This window comes from Daucus carota, chromosome 4, assembly GCF_001625215.2.
Source record: "Daucus carota subsp. sativus chromosome 4, DH1 v3.0, whole genome shotgun sequence".
Classification (NCBI taxonomy): Eukaryota; Viridiplantae; Streptophyta; class Magnoliopsida; order Apiales; family Apiaceae; genus Daucus; species Daucus carota.
Window position 1 is genome coordinate 26,485,128 of NC_030384.2, and position 19,298 is coordinate 26,504,425.

The 19,298-nt window shown below is 31.7% G+C and overlaps 1 protein-coding gene across 1 annotated transcript; it reads right to left on the minus strand.

The window, feature by feature from the left end:
- Positions 1-13,108: 13,108 nt before the first annotated feature.
- Positions 13,109-17,458, minus strand: LOC108218907 (general transcription factor IIH subunit 2). The gene is made up of 4 exons (XM_017392067.2): positions 17,107-17,458; positions 15,838-16,299; positions 15,121-15,493; positions 13,109-13,529 (listed from the first exon to the last, which is right to left on the minus strand). The coding sequence occupies exons 1-4, from the start codon at positions 17,413-17,415 to the stop codon at positions 13,384-13,386; spliced, it is 1,290 nt and encodes a 429-aa protein (XP_017247556.1). The 5' UTR covers positions 17,416-17,458; the 3' UTR covers positions 13,109-13,383.
- Positions 17,459-19,298: the final 1,840 nt, after the last annotated feature.

Consider the following 19,298-nt stretch of genomic DNA (forward strand, 5'->3'; position numbering starts at 1 on the left):
AACTAGAGGGTTGGAAAAAATTCTAAGTAAAGAACATTAGTGAGTTGAAGTCACTAATGCGTAATCTTGAAAAAAATTCTAAATAAAGAATATCAATAACTTCAAGTCACTGTTGTAATTCTGGAGATTGATATAGAGGCTTGTAAAGAATCCCAAGTAACAAATAAACGACACAGGAAAAAAATTCCAAGTAAATACAAGTGACTTCAAGTCACTAACATGATTTTAAGTAAAACTCAAAAAAAAATGTTGATTTTTGTTTAGCATTTGATTAACATAAGGTATAGAAGTTTCGTTATATCTACAATTAACGAAAAAAAACTAAGTCTATGATTTTTTAAGAACAATAAAATGAAAAGGATGGAATTTTGCACAATTTCAACACAACACATAGTATCTTTTCAATTTAAATGATTATTTTGCTTGACATAAAAACTCATTACTTATAACTAATAATATAATTTATATTTTTTATTATCATTCAGACATATTTTTGAAAAATAATTTTATTTACAAATAACCAAAATATTAGTCAAACCACTAGTTGACTATTAAAATATCAAACGAAAATTATTTTTTTTCTTCTGAAACTTTTTTAATATCATCAAAATATATAACCCTTGACATCCGTACTGTTGGATTATCAATCAATATTTTTTTAAAAATATAAAGAGCAATACATGATAAAGTACACGATAATAGTACAAGTCAAACAAACTACTACTTGACTACTAAAATCTCAATACAAATAGAGTTATTTTTTTCCTTCTGAAATTTATCTAATATCATTAATACATTTAAACCTTAACATCCGTAAGTTTGGATCATTTAGTAAAAATGTAAATAATATTGTACATCATCAGAGACTTGAACTCACCGTTGTTATTAATGTATACACCATCAGGGACTTGAACTCACTGTTGTTATCAATGCGGTAAGGGTATGATAGGAAAAGAAATTATGGAGAGGACATCAGTGATAAAAGTCACGGTATCAGTGACTTTAAGTCACTGATGTACGCAACCGGCACCGTAGATCTCACCCAACCAACGATCACGATTTGTTGGTTGTAAAAGTGGGCTGTACAATTGTCTACATTTAATTTCTTATGAGGGTTACTTTTTTTTATTTTAATTTATTTGTCATGAAATTGATCTGGATATATTTATTCATGATCTTATTAGTCATAAACTCACAGACTATATTGATCTACATTTTTCGGGTACATAGGGCTGTGTAGAGCTTGTCCAAAGGCTTGCAAAGAGTCTTGACGAGGTTCTAGTGACTCAGGATGGATTGAGGATGAGTAGGCATGACAATTTTTATCCAAATCTAATAATCCAAATCAAACCAGTCCATATCACATATTACATATTTTTATTTGGATATGGGTTGGGTTTAAGGTATATATATTTATTTAAATTATATGAGTTAAAAATATCTGATATCCACATTACCCATAATATCAATCAAGAACATGTTTGTTTTGATTGTTATATTTAATGAGTGGCGTCTGGAGTTGAGGAGCACGCACAGGCGGGTGGAACGCAACTGCTCTGTACGAGCTGGTTAAGGTTACACGTGAACATTTCGCGTGAGAGATGAGGGTGTTATCGTCAAGAGGGACATGCTTTTCGGGAAGCAAGCACACTTTTGGCTTCTGTTATTTGCCATGTGGTGAACCGACGTTTCCATTTAGTAGTTTTGGACGTATAAAATTTTCTCATTTAATTAAATAAAAAAATGGTTAATCTATATTTTGACCCTAAGCTATTTTTTTACCCAAATCAATTTTAAACTATATTTAATGGATCAAATATGGTTTTGGATCGCGACCAAATCCAAATCCAAATTTATTGATCTAAAACCAATTCATATCTATTTTATGTCAAGTCTAAGGGTGAGGATGGGTGGGTAACAACATATAAGGAGTGGGTGTGGGTGACGACATATAGTTGGTGGGTGTTATTGTTTACGGGTAATTTCTTTTGATTTGTATTTTAGTGCTCCGTATCTGAGCAATATAGAGTGAGGTTCAAATTAGAATCAATATTAAAACTAGAACTTAGGACCACATATTTTCATTATATGAATATGAATTTAATGATCATGATGTGTCTCCATGGTGATTTACCTTCCTTGTTTTATTAGGTTTATTAGTAATTTTATATAAAAATATAATTTAAAAATTATATATATATAAGCAAATAATCAAATACCAACCAACTCTTAAATACAAACTAAAAACTAGTTTCCTTACCAGTATTTATAACTACGACTATCACTAATTTTTGTTGCACTAATCATTGTTTTATACAGTATATAAATAGTGATTTTTTTTTATTCAAAATTTAGAAAATTTACTTAAAATTTAGAAAATCTACTTACCTATACTATTGATGATTGATTATGGATGATCAATTTCAATTTTAGGAAGGTTCTTGACGGTAACACGCCGTAAGAGAAGGTGTATGGTATTGGTAAGTAGTCGCTAGTTTTGGTAAGTTATGATGCGAAGTGTCCGTGACTATTGGTGATGGTAGGCGATGACGGCAAGTCATAGAAATGGCTAGTAATGATGATAAGAGGGCTGTTATTACGATTCGGGTGAAGATGATGGTAGTATACGTATCATATATATATATATATATATATATATATATATGTATATATGTATATATGTATATATATATGTATATATAGATGTATATATATATATATATATATATATTAAAAAATAACATGATTCTATGTGATATTAATCATGTAAAGAATATATACATGATTCTTTTCTAGATTCTGTTTTGTATTCTGTTCAGGATTCTATAATATTTCATATTAATAATTTGGATAGATTTGGATGTTAGATTTCATATATTAAGTTTAGTTAGTGCTTAACTATGTAATTATAATCATAACAAATCATTTTTTATGAAGGGAAAAAGTGTTATGATAGTGTTTTGATAGTGTTCTGTGTTGTTCTTTTTTAAAAGTGTTCTGTGTGGAGTGCAACCCATATATATATATATATATATATATATATATATATATATATATATATATATATATATATATATATGTCGAGAAAAGTTCTATGGAGACCGAATTTTGTGGAAGATGGAGAGACTTTATCATAGCCATCCATTTCTTACACATCCAAGGGCTCATGTTATTTGTCCAGCACATTCGTTTTCTCTCTCTATCATGTCATGCACTTCTAAATCGGTGAACAACAAGCAGTACTTCTAAATCCCGCATAACATAAAATAATAATTCCATAATATTAATGTTTAATCACCGAAATCCTAACAAACAAAATAATAATTGCATACAAAACAAAGATGTAGTTGGACATTGCTATGATTGGCACTGAACTCATTATCATTGTCCTGCAACGAACTGAATTTGTTGCAAGACAAAATAACACTTAGATATATCAGGAAATATGCGGGACAAATTATTAATATTACATTATTAGAAATGCTGGACAAAAATAGTGTAAATTATAAAGATAGTTTTGAATTAAAACTAAAACAAGAAATGTAGGACAAAAATATTAATAATACATTACTAGAAATGCAGGACAAGAATAGTGTAATTTATTAATATTAGATTACTACAAATGCAGGACAACAAATGTAGGACAAAGAATATTTAATCATGTCCATTAATTGCCAGATTATTTTAACGGTAGATCTTGTAGTCTTTAAGGACTCCAAAGTTTTTGGTCTCCATTGAGCCCAACTCTATATATGTATGTATGTATTTATATTTGAGAGATATGTTATATACAAAATAGTGATCTATGATGTACAAAATAGTGATTACTGCAGTTAAAAATAGTAACTAAAAATTGGATTTTTAGTTTGTAGGCTAATTGATTTGTATTGGAGTCTCTCTCTCTCTGTCTCTCTCTCTCTCTCTCTCTCTCTCTCTCTCTCTCTCTCTCTATATATATATATATATATATATATATATATATATATATATATATATATATATATATATATATATATATAGTCTTACTCCAATAGAAACTACTAGAATAGAAACTAAATAGAAACCAATGCGATTAAATAGAATGATGCGGGTTTTGGGAACAGGGATGGACCCCGAGATGGGCCTAGACGGGGTCTAAGTGGGGCCTAATAGGGCCAGGTCGGGGCCTAGTGGGACCATGGTGGGGCCAAAGTTTGGCTCTTTAAAACTGTCTAGAGCCTGTCAAGGGCCTGTGACGAGCCTTGGCGAGGCCCTAGCGGGACCGGAGTGGATTGAGTGGGGGTGAGGGTGGGAGCGTGGGCCCTAGGTGGGTGATGACATATAGGGGGTGGGTGATGACATATAGGGGGTGGGTGAGGTCATTTAGGTATAATTTCTCTTGGTTTCCATTTTAGTGGTTTCTATTTGAGTAATTATCTATATACATATGTGTGTGTGTGTGTGTGTGTGTGTATCATTTCGGTTATACCAAAATTATTATTTTAGAAACCAGACCGAACTGAATTTTTTGTACGATTTTAACTGAAAATCGAACTAACCAGATTTTTTAAAAATTTCAAACCAAACCGGAACGAATTTATATGATTAGGTTAGGTTCGGTTCGATTTTGCTCATATCTAAACAAGGCAACAAATTTTCATATGAGTCAAGATAATTAAGAAAAATACAAAGTGAATGAGGACAAAATTTATATCTAAATCTACAATATCCTCAATGAAACATTGAGGACTCCTTAATGAATATTAATGAATATTAATTATGTCCCCAATATCAAGTGATATAAATTTTAAATACCAAATTTATTATTATTGATGATATATTCAGTATTTAAAATGATAGACATGCTAAGACTTAATAAGGTAGCATACTTAAAGTTTTATCGAATGAGTAATAAAATAATCCTGATTTTATATCAAATTTAACAAGGACAATTTTATGACAAGACCTATTAATTTTTTATGTGTCTAGGTAATCTTTGATAGTTGTATTGCAATTAATTATGTTCCAAACAATCTTTTTCTAAGAAGTACAAAAACTAATAAAACAATAAACACATCCCAACATAGAGAATATATGAATACAAGAATTTGTACTATATTTATTAAGACCAGTCCGCCATTTTCTTCCACGGAAGTGGAGGATTAGGGCTAGGATAATGATTAAAGTAGAAGCCATCATCTCTCACTTCCCAATAACATATGAAAGAATATGCTGGATGATATATCGGACAACTACCATATTTTTTCTCATTATAAACATCAATACCTTTACTTCTAAACCTGTCATCAAAATTACACCAAAATAAAGTTCTACCAAAGAAATTTGGAAAAAAGTGCCATTCAACATATTGGTATTTTGTTAACACATGAGGACCAAGATCATCATCCTTTGATTTGCAATGAAGATCTAATTTACTATTAGAGAATGCGTTTGTGATATGCACACCAACACGTCTTGCAATACTAGCTGAAACATTTTGTGTGTTTGTAAAATATATCGAAATGCAAAATGCAAGAACTAAGAAGTGGATGTGAGATTCTTTTGTTATGGAAGACATTGGAGGTTTGTTAAATGGATATGATGGTCTTTGATGGTTGATGCATTGAGGTTATAAATACATATATTTGTATGTGTGTGTGTGTGTGTTTTCTATGTTATCAGAAATATGTTTTCAATTATAATATGGTTTTAAGTTATGTGGATATTACTAAATATAAACATTAGACAAATGTAAATCTCTAAGTTGACTTTACAAGTGCATTTAATAATTTGGTTGGAGTTGACTTTTTATCTCTTATAAAATATACTTGTTTGTTTGTTTTGTTATTCAATGCTCGATCAAACATATATTATCTGTATGTTTGACTTTTTCATATATCTATGCTATATTATTAAAACTTAAAGTAAAAAATTCTGGTCACTAGTCCCATACAATACAATATAACAGGTAGATGGCTTAACCAAATTTGATAAGAATCGTTAGACTGAATTTTCTATTTAACATTGTATAAGATGCTATTAATGATTTAAGGTTCAAATCTCATTCAAGAGTATATCAAAATATTTATATTATAACATCTATAAAAAAAAATAAGATTAGAATCATGTACACAACATATTAATATTATATATTTATGTATATATCATTTAGTTCTAAAAATGAAATATATATTATCGTATTTTATTTTAATATTATTGACATTAGACTTATTAAAATTATATAAGATTGTTAACAAATTACAATATGACCACCAGTGCATGGCAGGGTGAACGCCATGTTTATCACATTTTTATGACGAAATGCCCAAAATGACTATTAGCGAAAGGAGTGCCCGATATACCCACTTGTATGCGTATTCATGAAATGCGTAAGCATTATATATGTATCCGACAGTTCTTGTTACGTATCTAACAAATGCGAGTGTCCTGTTTAATCTTGCACACACATCTAGGGGATGCGCAAGACCAATTATGCACGCATCCGCGTGATGCGACTTCGCTATTCTTCTCTCTTGCGGTTGTACGAACAGCGCACTTCACCTGTATCTCACATGTAATACGCTAATATGCCAATCATCACACATCAAGACACTAACATGACACATAACTTGCAAATACAACAATCTAAAATAACCTCAATTTAAGTACAGTACTCTCCAGAATAAGCAATTAGAAAGTGATGCATTGTGTGAATGCATTTTTCATCAAAACATGTTCAACTTAGATATACGCACGTTACAGATGCGTGTCTTATTGGTTATTTTGGATACATAACACAAAATCTGATATTTTGGACACTTACATTTAAAAAATATAATATTTAAGGCATTTTCTCCTAATGATACGGGTTATAAGCTAGTATGTTATTATACATGAAAATATATTATTATATTTTTGAATTAAAAAATATTTTAGTTGGTGATGCACATGTGTATACCTGAAAAGATATTAACATTTAAAATTTAGAACTAAATTTAAAAAAAATTTGAGGTCAGTAACATTTTTTGAGCATTTTACGTAATTTTTCTTAAATATATCATGTTTGGATATAAAGGAATTATGGAGCCTTGAAAGGGGTGGGGAGTCACTGAGCTACCAGCTCTCATCTATCTATTATTATATATTTAACAGAGTAACCTTGATCAATTTAATTCAAAATGTCTAAACTACCTTTTACTTAAAATACAAATTTTTATATATAGCAGTAACGTATTTATTAGACATTAATGTCTTAACATTAGTATACATTAAATTACTTCATATTTAAAACTCCAATACATATATGTGTAATATATTTATATTTATGATTTAATACTAAATAAATAAATATCTGTTGTTATAATAAGCGGAAATCATAAAATCGACGATTAATCAAAATGATTAGTAGGATCATTATTCAGAATTAAATTTATTTTATATATGTAAAAATAATAAATATATATAATGATTTTTAAAATTTTAAATTACCCCCACAAATTTTGTAAACTCTAATATTCGGCCTAATTTCAATCAATTAATCAAACTTTTGTCCAATTAGCCATCGATTTTAACCGAATTTTGTCAAATTATATTATATATCTAATACAACCCTAATGAGTGATTTAATTCAAAGAGACTAATATATCCTTACTCACTATAAATATTAACATGATCATTATTTGGATTTAATTTAATATTATGTGTATAAATAATATATATGTAATCATTTCTAAAATTATAAATTTCCCCCACAAATTTTGTAAATTTTAATATTCTACCTGATTTTCGTCTAATTAATCAAGTTTTGACCAAATAATCATCTATTTAACCGAATTTTATCAAATCGGATTAAAATCCGTCTGATTATTAGTCAACCGACCGATTTTAGGATATTTAATTATTATGATTTAAAAAATTGTGTGTGTATATATATATATTAAAATAATTATAAATATAATATATAACTATATGACAAAGACTCTAATTCTCTTATGGACTCTCTCTACGCTTTATCGTGGTTCCCTTAGCCCTTAAGAGGATAAACAAGGCATAAAGGCTTCTGGCTACTCCCGGCTCGGCCCGTATGAGTATATCTCTTGAGGTCTCTTCCTCCTTACCGCCATGCACTGGATGGTTATCCATTCTGCGACCTGCTCCATGTCAGCCTTTTTAGCCATCTGAGGCTTGGGCCATACGAGTCCAAACTTCTTGACGGTGGCTTACACGGTCCATTAAACCTATGCCCTGATGGACCGAACAAAACCTAAACTATATAGGTTATTTGTTTTCAAATAATTAAGTGGTAGATTGAACCCTTATATATAGGGTAAATATGCCTACTATATCACTTCTACGATTCTTGATTGGAAAACTAGATAAAACTTTCGCATGTTTTCTCAAGGATCAAATAGAATATTAGTTATTAATATATCCTAAAATGATATTATCAATATATATTTGAATTAACAGCAAGTCCTTTCCATGGTTGAGATAGAAAAGGGTTTTATCAATTGTACCTCTAGTGAATCCACTTTCCAGCAAAAATTGTGCTAGAGTCTCATACCATGCTCTTGGATCTTGCTTAAGTCCATAGAGTGCCTTATCCAATTTGTAAACATGATTTGGCTATTTATGGTCCACAAATCCTAGAGGTTGTTGTACATATACTTTTTCCTTCAATTCTTCATAGAGAAATGCACTCTTGACATCCATTTGAAAGACTTTAAATTTTTTGTGAACAATATAGGCCAAGAATATTCTGATGGCCTCTAACCTGGCAATAGGAGCAAAAGTTTCATCATAATCAATACCTTCTTGTTGGGAGTGTCATTTTGCCATTAGTCTAGACTTTAATTTTTTTTCAAATTCAGACGGATCTTACTGCATTGTTGTAACCGAGTCAACATCCTGAAAAGCTTCCTCCACTTTCTTAGCATCTGTCTGAGATAGGAATGAATGATAGAGACTTTCATTTATAATGGAAATTCTTGTCTATACACATGTATCAGGATCTCCAATGATTATGTCAGGTGTATGAGACTTTGTCCACTTCCTAGCATGTGGAAGTTGGCTTCTAGAAGTGGATCCTCCCCATTGATCCATGTTGTCTCTGTGTGTAATTTATTCTACTCCATGTCCCCTAAAGTCATGCTCTAAGAAATTTCAGAGTTTGATTCATCAGAATTTAATGAACCATTATCAGAAGATGTGTTTTCTAATGTTTCTTCACTTGATTAGGGTTCAGTTTTAGTGTTCACTTGCTCCCTCTCAACATGTGATGTAGTCTGATCAACTGGTAATTTTTGAACAAGAGTCTGATAATAAGATATTAGAGTTTGGGATATCAGAGTCTTCCGGATTATTAGAGTTTGGCAGATCATCATTTATTTCCTCATTATCAAATATCAACCATGGTCATCAAAATCTTCAAGTCATGTTATCTTCTTATCATCCAAAGATACATCAATTAATTCCATGACCAGCCTTGTTATTAGATTATAGGATTCGAATGCTTTTGTGTGGACAACGGGTATCCAACAAAGATTCCATCATCAGCTTTTAGATCAAACTTTGAAAGTTGTTCTAGATGAGTCTTAAGAACAAAACTTTTACATCCAAACACATGGAAATACTTCAGATTTGGGCTTCTTGTTTTTCACCATCTTATATGGTGATTTTCCATGCTTGTTGATGTGTTTTACATTTTGTGTGATGCAAACAGCTTACAAAGCTTCAACCAAGAAGTGAGTTGACAGTGCTTCATCAAGCATGGTTCTAGCAACTTCTATAAAAGTTTTATTCTCTCTCTCCACTAATCCTTTTTCTTTACAAAAATCTTCCTTGGCTGCATTCTTGAACTCATTGATATTATCACTCCTTATGATCTTCACTGTTTGCTTATATCCTTTATCCAGTTGTCTGACATGCTCAGGGGTCACGAATTTTGGATTTAGGGTTTTGAGTTTCGTGTTTCAAATTTAGGGTTTAGGGGTTTAGGGTTGAGGTTTGAGGGTTCAGGTTCAGGTTTGAGGGTTAGGGGTTTAAGGTTTTGGGTTTGGAGGTTAGGGGTTACAGGTTTAAGGTTTGGGGTTTGGGGTTTAGGGGTTATGATTTGTGGTTGAGTGTTAAGGGTTCATGGTTCAGGGTTGAGGGTTGGGGGTTTCGGGTTTAGTGTTTAAGATTTCGGGTTCGGGTATTCGGGTTTATAAATCAAATGTTGACTTGTAAATTGTTTATAATAATAGTACGAATAAATTATTTCTAACGCTAAATCAGGTTTTTATATCTGGTCAAATCGTACCTAAATTCTTACCAAACCAAAGGAACCCGATTCAACATGATAAGAAAATTCTTGTTTATATATATTATTTGAAAACATTTTAATTTTTTTTTCCCAAACCCTAAGGCATCAGAATAAGAACATTCCTCTTGTTTCTTAAAGAAGTTATACTGCTAAAACATAAATTTCTCAATAAGCCTTTCAGCTTTTTTCTTTTTTCCTAATAGTCGTGAGAGTTTTCAGTAGTGAAGTTCCAAACAGTCAATTTTTTTAATTTATTCTTGTTTTTTAATGATACTCCTCGCGGGAATATTGCTTTTTAGATCATTTGTGTGTTTGATTAAATATGTTATTGGTGAATTTTATTCCCAATTTATTTAAAATTTTATTTATCCCTTCTTGTAAAAATTGAGTTTTTTTGTTGTTGTGGTAGGGTTCAATGTTTAGGGCATTGGATCCGCTCGATTTCTAAGATTTTGATTGAGTGATAAAAAAAATTATGGGATTGCAAAACGTGCGATAGTTTAAACCGGTTGAGATAAAGCAGGTACACAACTCAAACAAATCATTTGATTGTCTTTCCGAGAAAAACTAATTAATAAATTATGTGATTTATTTTATGTTTGTTCAACTCAATTGATTAGATGTCGTTTGTATATTTTTTTTTTTAATCAAATTGATACTTCCAAGTACATATTATGTGAGTACATGTGATTTTTAATACATATACGGAGATATCTATATATTTTTTGAACACAGATATCTATATACTTTTAAAAATTAGATTAAACAAAAAGTTATAAATTTAACACTGTATATTACATACTTGAAAACATTTTTCTTGTATATTAAAATTCGCAATAATTCGCAATAATTCGCAATGCTATTACTTCATCTGTCTCATTGATTAGTATACATATGAGGAGTGGCACGGAGGTTAAGAAAAAGTGTAATTTAGTGGAGAAAAGTAAGAAAAGTGGGTGAAGTGGTGGGACTCGTTAATATTTAATGTGTAAAATGATTGTAGTGTGAGTAAAGTAGTGGGACATACTAATATTTAATGTATAAAGTGGATGTAGTGGAAGAAAGTAGTTGGTGTTGTTAAGTTTTTATATTATAAAAACTTACTATTTTTAGTATGTATACAATTGATGGGACGTTTCAAAAAAGAAACTGTACACAATTCAATGGGACGGAGGGATTACAATTTTTTGGCTAATCCGGAAGCTTAGACCATCTCCAACCCATAACACCAAAATGGTGTAGTTTTAACACCATTTTGGTGTGAAAATTACACCATTTAAAAATTTCACTCCAACCCATCAATACCATATCCTACACCAAAAAGAATCTTTTTACATATAAAATGGAATATTCTCCACTTTTTAAATTATTTATATCAAAATTTATCAATATCATTGCTTAACATAGAATTTTAACAAGTTAACTAAACAAGGATCTCAAATAATTATAGATTCATCAACCAATTCAAGAGAACAACTTAATTATTTAATTTTTTATACAAGAATATAAATTTATCGAAATTTTGGAATAAATAAGGAATGTGAATTAAATAGTAAAGGAAGAAAATTTATAGTGATTATGATTGAAAAATAAAAAACATAATATAAAATAAGTGTAATGGGACATAGAAGGAATAAATTTGTTTTGTCTCATAAGTGTGAGGGTATAATAGGTATTTTTAAAAACTCCAAATTTGGAGTAAAAATTACACCAAATGAACACTTACACCAAATTTGGTGTCAACCAATTTATTTGGTGTAATTTTAACACTATTTTGGTGTTGCATTGGAGTAACTTTTACACCAAAAGTGACACCATTTTAGTGTTTTGATATTGGGTTGGAGATGCTCTTACGCGCTAGTTTCTCGGGTACACACCAAGTATTAAGATATATGGGCAGTCATCTCGTGACTTTCCTTTCACATAAAAAATATTGATAGACTAATATTCAGAAATCCTAATCACATTAAATGAGATTAGAGGAGTGTTACTGAAACATTCAAACCCACAACTAGATGCATATTCAAAACTCACAGAGGTCGGCATAAAAGTGCTACCAAATTGGTATATATTAATAATTTACTTGTGCTTACAAAGGACTCAAACACTCTTTATCCAACCCATGTGGGATGTTACAAACACCCTAACTATTTAAATGCTAGATAGCAACTATACATATGTTGAAAGTGTATACTCGCAACGACGAAAACATAAGAAAATACTCCAAAGACAAAACAAACGCATTCTGAAAAGAGAAACACGAACACCCGAAAAATATGATTTCGTTGAAAGAAAATCACCTAAAATGAAAGAAAACAAAAAGTTGAGCTTGAAAAAGACGGAGAGGATGGTAGGTAACTCTTCAAATCCTAATTCTAGACCAATTTGTTTATGATTATGACTTATAAGAACATATTTCGAAAAAAATTATTGATGTTTTTATTTACAGAAATAAGTTCCCTATTTTCAGAAAGAAAATATCCCTTTTACATACTTTTTATAAGAAAGACCTCCGCAGCTGTCCGCCCTCTAGTCCAGATTTTAGCTCCATTTATCTTGAACTAAAATGATTCAACTCATAAGGCTTACAGATATAAAATCCATTTAATAAATCAGACAATTGATTCAAGACGAGCCAACAATAATTAATCCAAGGCACCAACCTCCCAGGCTAATAATAGAACAACAGTATGAACAGATAGAACTTGGTGCATAATTTCCTAGGTTTTGTGAACTGGTTACTGGGAACAATTTTTTCTCATATCCTTCAATCTACTGATGTTTTAAGTGATCAGTGACCTGACTTCCAAATATAGAAAGATACTGTTGGATATCAAGTCTATCACAAAATTATATATAATCAAAATTGCACACCCAAAAATATTTTACAAGGACCTTGCACTTTCAGGTGTTGAACGGCCAAATCACTGTATCTTACTTCTACTTTGTTGTTTGGTTGCTTCAACTATTCAATATTGTTAAGTACTTCTGAACTCATCCAGAAACTGATACAATAAGCTTCCGAAGCTTTTTGTAACCATTAAAGTGCCCGTGTCTTTGCAACACAGAAAATTCTGAAACTAAATTTCTCAGAAGATTGTCTATTCTGTACCCCTGTCCAATTTGGATTGCTTAAAACTCTCACAACCAGGACAATTGTGCAGACTCTCATGAATGTAAATGTCACAATCAAGGCAAAAGTATTGTTTGCATTTTGGGCAGGCAACAGAAGGACCGGGCAAGTTTGCTGCAAATTCAATTAAAACAGTTAGCATAAAGAACGACACAACAAAATACCTATAACATTAAAATACATATCAGGGCCGTGCATGGCCTGTCTGCATTACAAACTTACAAATTGGGCACCTTGCATATTGCTTGCAAATCAATAAATGTCTAATGTCTTAAAAAATAAGAAATGCCATAATAACTCAAGTTCATAATTCCCAATGAATGGATGAACCAGCTTTATGCAGAATATAATATTGAATATGACTAAAAATTTATCCTAGACCTCGGCATAGAGCACTACAACTGATATCTTCAGTACTCTGTTTCAAGCTGATGGAAATTCCCCTGAGGAGCTGACTAATTCAAAAAAAATGATCACCAAATTCATCACAACAATTTGATGATCCGCAGCTCGAGACAGAAAATTGTAGATGACATAGAGATCCATGTGTATTATATTCAGCATAACAAAATAAACATCAACTGCTACAGTACACTACAATTTGATTTATCTAGAATATGATAAGCATTTATTATCTATCTGTTCCTTTAATTATCCATGCTATACTAATGAAAAGAACCTTTATTGCTTCAACCAAATATATATTAATACATGTATATACATATACATATGTACTGTATATATATAGTCTATATATATATATAACAATCTTTAGAGAATTTCCGAGGTCCTTTTGCAACTCGCAAGTCATGAATGACAAAATAAACCGAGATGAAAGTTTAATCAAGTCATTCAAATATTTCACTAGCTGCCACTAATGCACCAGTGCACACATGCACACACATGGGCACATGCACGCTGCACAGACATGCCAAGCTGTTAAGATAGAAATTGTGGTCGAGAATTAATGTTTGATTTAGTGTTAATGCATGTCATCACATACGTCACACCTGTACTTTCTCTAATGATCACTCAGGGACGAGAGGAGGTTTAGCATTCAACATCTATTTAAAAAATATAAACTTAAACCCACAGTCAGCCACACACAATAGTGGAGGTTCTGCATCTATCAGTATAGTTGGAAAATTAGATTGTTCGTTGACCATAAATATTGAAAGAGTAATATTTATGATAAATTTAATAACAATTTTAATATATGATACAGCTCCTAGCAGTCTTTATAATTGTATCTCGTTCCAATATCAAAACATATATATTACTTGGTATGTGATGGACAATGATCACACAGCAAGCCACTCAACTCAAGCGGGTAACTGATGTGATATGGCTAAAACAAAAGAAAGAGATAAAAAATATTTCGATAGACAAACTCACAAACCGGTAAACATAATGTCTAACCTACAAATTAGACTCAGTCTTGCAAGGGTTAAAACTATAATCACAGCAAACTTTAAAATAATTGTAGATTCTTTAGTACACCCAAATAACTGCTACCCTAAGTAAGCACAGGGAATCAGATATTTTCAAATGCTTCAAAGTAGAGACATTTACAAGTAATATGCAAAACATGATGGACAACACACAGAATTCAAACAAAAAAAAAATGCAGAAAAGTTGTCAAATGTAGTTTATGTCGCAGAACAACGGATAGACTTAACGGTATAAAAGAAATTAGTGCACTTACCAGGACCCAACAGACTTTGCTGGCAACCAAAACAACTTTTCGGCAGGAGTTGTGAGTTCTTCAGAAGTGAGGGTGGTACGTCATCAAATGGTGTTATTGGGAATAAATGATGGTATGACCTCGCCAAATGAGGGGAAGAAACAAGGGTCAATCCACAAATTCGACATTCGGTGGGTAGTTCACATACACGGGCCTTGCATCTTGGACAAGTGTAACCCCCACCAAATTTTGCTTCTTTATGACATGAACAAATTGATAAAACACCTTCCCCTGCCCTTTGGGGAAAACCCATCTTAATCAAGTTAGAGATTGCAAATTCTGCTATTGCTGGAGGGGGCGGTGCATGCTCTAACACCAACTCTTTCAGGTGTGCCTGCCATATAGACATTAGAGAAATTGAAGGCACGATACAGTATCCTTCATTTAGAATGATATTGTAAATAGCGACTCTTGCTGAAGAGTAGATTTACAAATCTCTCTATGACTAACACATTTGCCATTAATTATTTCTGCTAAATCATTTCTCACAAGTTTTTTAATAAGCAGTTTTTGTATATGTGGCTTTCATCTTTACATTCCATATTAATCTCCACCTCCATTCTATCATACTATTTTAGTAAAAGGACACTTTATTCAGTTGGTTTGAAGTTTAAAAGATTGGTCCTATTGTGTCGACTTAAGTTACTACTATCTGAACAACAAATTAGCTGGACTCACCTCATCCAGTGCAACTGAGTATGATCCCCCCGTTTCCTGGCATATGTGTTTGCATATAAATATCTCTGCGGAAAGACCAATAATAGAACACCTAATTTTAGCTTTCTTGCATTTCTGAATAGAATCCATTATATCACCCGGATCACAAGTACTGAGAGCGGAGTACAAGATAAGAGCTTCACGGTGACCATACGACGGAATTTGATTTAGATATTCATGGACAAGATCTAAGGCATTCTGAAGAGAGGCATCACCTGAACACCCCAACTTACCCATCAACGCGTTAATATGTGATTCAGGACTTCCCCCAAGATCAGTCAAACACTGAGCAACCCCATCTTTAATAGTTATCAAACCAATTTGACTCAAAGGATTCTGGTCAAAGAACTCCCTGATAAAAGCTTCAACTTGTTTTGCAACTACAAACATTCTGCTTGGTCGAAAATCCATCTCCCCAGCTGCCTGCATATTCATCATTATACAAAACATTACCAACAATGCTACACTGTTTGATGAACCGGACTGAAATAAAATACATTTGCTAATATTTGGGAATGATATTTGTTTCTTTCTGGAGACGAAAACATATATACAGAGTTACAGGTCATGTTACATTGTAAACATTGCAACCCATTCTATACATTTTATACTTATTAGCAGCCTATATCTTTCCGACGTAACAAAACATAACCAACAATGCACTACAAACTTACAGGTCATACAAAGGAGGAATATGAACATCCAGCCAAATTAAACTTATAATTAGCAACCCATTCCTTTGTCATGGCATTTCACGGAATATAAATATACTCTCTCACAAACTCATTACCCGCCAACAACTTTCCATATGTTCAATGTAACTCTTTACTTTCTAGTTTCACATTAATCGACCCTTACTGAAAAAGATATCCAAAAATCCCAAATTTTGTCAAATTAAGCCACAAGCGTAGACACAAATAAATTCCTCACCAAATTTATACAGTATCATAAGCATACCAATTACCGCACTCCAAAACCAATGTCATTCTTCATCCTCACATTTATCAATCAAATAGATTAAAACATCTCAAATTTTTTTCTAAAAAAAATCCGGATTTTCCGTAAAAGGGTTTTAACATCACCTTGTCATTCAAATACCACTTACTACTGTCCCAAATTAGCATAACATTATACAATGTGCACTAAACAGTCTCTACCAATCTATTATATCTGCACGATTTATCGAGACGAATAATTCATTAATTTATCGAGGCAAAATAGTAAATGTACCCTGGAGAGATCAATAACGATGTAGAGAAATCGAATGAGGCCCTTCTGAATCCTGGCAGAAGAGGAATAAGTGCGGAGACGTCGCCGATACTGGGCGTGCTGAATGGTCTTGTTATCGATTGGTCTAAGAAGACCAGATTCATCTTCTTGTAATGACTCCCAGGATCTCTCATCAGCATAAGCTCTCTCCCACGCTTCTAATCCTTCTACATCGTTGTCTTCTTCCTCTTCTTCTGCTTGGGATTGTTGTTGATTTGTTGTGTTTGTGTTGTATTGGTGTCCTCCTCCATTGTTGTTGTGCTGGAACATCTTGATACCTTAATCACTGTGTTTTTGGGTGGGACTACTTTTAACCTTGCTCTTTTATTCTTTGTCCTTTATTTTACTTTAAATTAAATTTAAACTCCCAAATAATTAGGAATATATATCATATTTTGTTTTTAACAAAATAGTATTAGTCCAATGTCGTAACTTTCATTGCCGACAATAACAAATTTTATGATCGGTGGCTGATGACTAGCTATAAATATTTGAATTTAAATTTAAGTTTGGACTCGATGAAATTACACAAAAATTGAATTAACAATCTTTTAAATACTTTCTTCATATACATAACTATTTTATTAATATAATTTGAATCGAAAATAATAATATGTAGTACAATAAATACAAGCATAACTTTCAACTTTACTAAATTAAAACCATATATTAATTGCTACTCATCCATACTTTCATGATACTAACATTAATAATATTAAGTGTTTAGAAAATATATTCAGTCAAAAAAAAAGTGTTTAGAAAATATAGCATTCTAATCCTCCGCAAACCCTAATTTCCCCTCCTCTGTCTTTTCTTTTGCTTAGTAGCGGCGGGGGCTTCCACCGGATCTGTACCAGTGGAAAGCCCAAAATCTTTTATTTCTCTTTATTTGTGTTTTCTTTTTTCTTTAAATAAAACTTCTTTGGCATTTGTTTTTTCAGATCTAAGGATTCAAAACCTTTTCGGATTTGACCTTCTTTTTCTTAAATCTCAAATCCACGGAACTACGGATTTCTCGTTCTTCCCGGTGCTTTTATCCTCCAAAGTGGTTCGAGTTATCTTGTTTTTGTGAGTTTTGTTCCCCAGATCTAAGATTACCTAGGTTTAGCCAATATTTCATTTACGCATTTGGTTGTTAGTTTATCACGTTTGGTTTTGATTTTTTTGTTATCTCACCGTTTGTGTGAGTTTTGTTATTTTCTCACCGTTTGTGTGAGTATGATGTTTGATTTAGTAATAGAAACTGTCAAGGGATTGCATTCTCAGTCGATAGCTCAAACTGTTTGTGGCGGAAGCGAAAGTGGCGAAGATGAATGGATTAATCAGTGATTGTTTATGTATTTTGTTTGTTCGACGCGACTGTTTATGTAGATGCCGTATGGCTTTTTATTATTGAATTAACTCGTTTATCAAAAAAAAAAAAAAAAATATAGCATTCTATTAAGAGAGATATATGTGTTTTTAACTATTTTTTTGTTTATCGATTTACTTCATTCGAATGCTAAGCCAAATTTTGCTCTCAAGTTCCATTTTATTGATTATTCATGTAATGATTATTAGCTAAAAGCCTAAAACAAGTACTAAATTTGCAGGATCCATATTCCCAAAAATCTTTTATATATATAATTTTTCGAGTCATTTCATTTTGTATGTACTTTTTAATGCTCTCATTTATTTAAAATTGCTTCATACATTTTTTCAAGTCCTTATAATGCTATCTAACAGCTCTTTTTTACCTTGAAAACAAAAGGCCACATCCATCGTTAATTTAAAGGTCAAATGTTTCCGCATCTCTTACGAAAAGTCCTATTTTTTATTATTATTATTTTTTTTAACGTAGGAAATCGCAGTCGCTTCCTATTTTTCCCTTTAAATATGTAAGGCTTTTTTCTTTTTTTGCCAGCAATATGTAAGGCTTTTTGAGTCAAGAAATTGCATAGTTTTTTTCTTTCATACCACACAGAAAATAAAATCACTCCAGCAACTCTAGAAAGCTCCAATTTGTTTTAGCATCATCCCTACCAAAATCCTGTTTTTCCTTTTAAATACTCCCATTCTCATTCTTTTTCAAGCTTTTTGAGCCAAGAAATCGTCCAAAAATTTGAACCAACAAGATTGTATTGTACCTTACTTTCCTACCCTTTTATATTTCT

Bases quoted from the DNA above. Each gene is read 5' to 3' on its own strand.
- LOC108218907 (XM_017392067.2), bottom strand. From the start codon at position 17,415: ATGTTCCAGCACAACAACAATGGAGGAGGACACCAATACAACACAAAC. The intron at 15,494-15,837 runs GTGAGTCCAGCT...TCTATATGGCAG, and splicing joins ACTCAGTTGCACTGGATGAG to GCACACCTGAAAGAGTTGGT. The intron at 13,530-15,120 runs GTAAGTGCACTA...TTGAATTTGCAG, and splicing joins GCAAAGTCTGTTGGGTCCTG to CAAACTTGCCCGGTCCTTCT.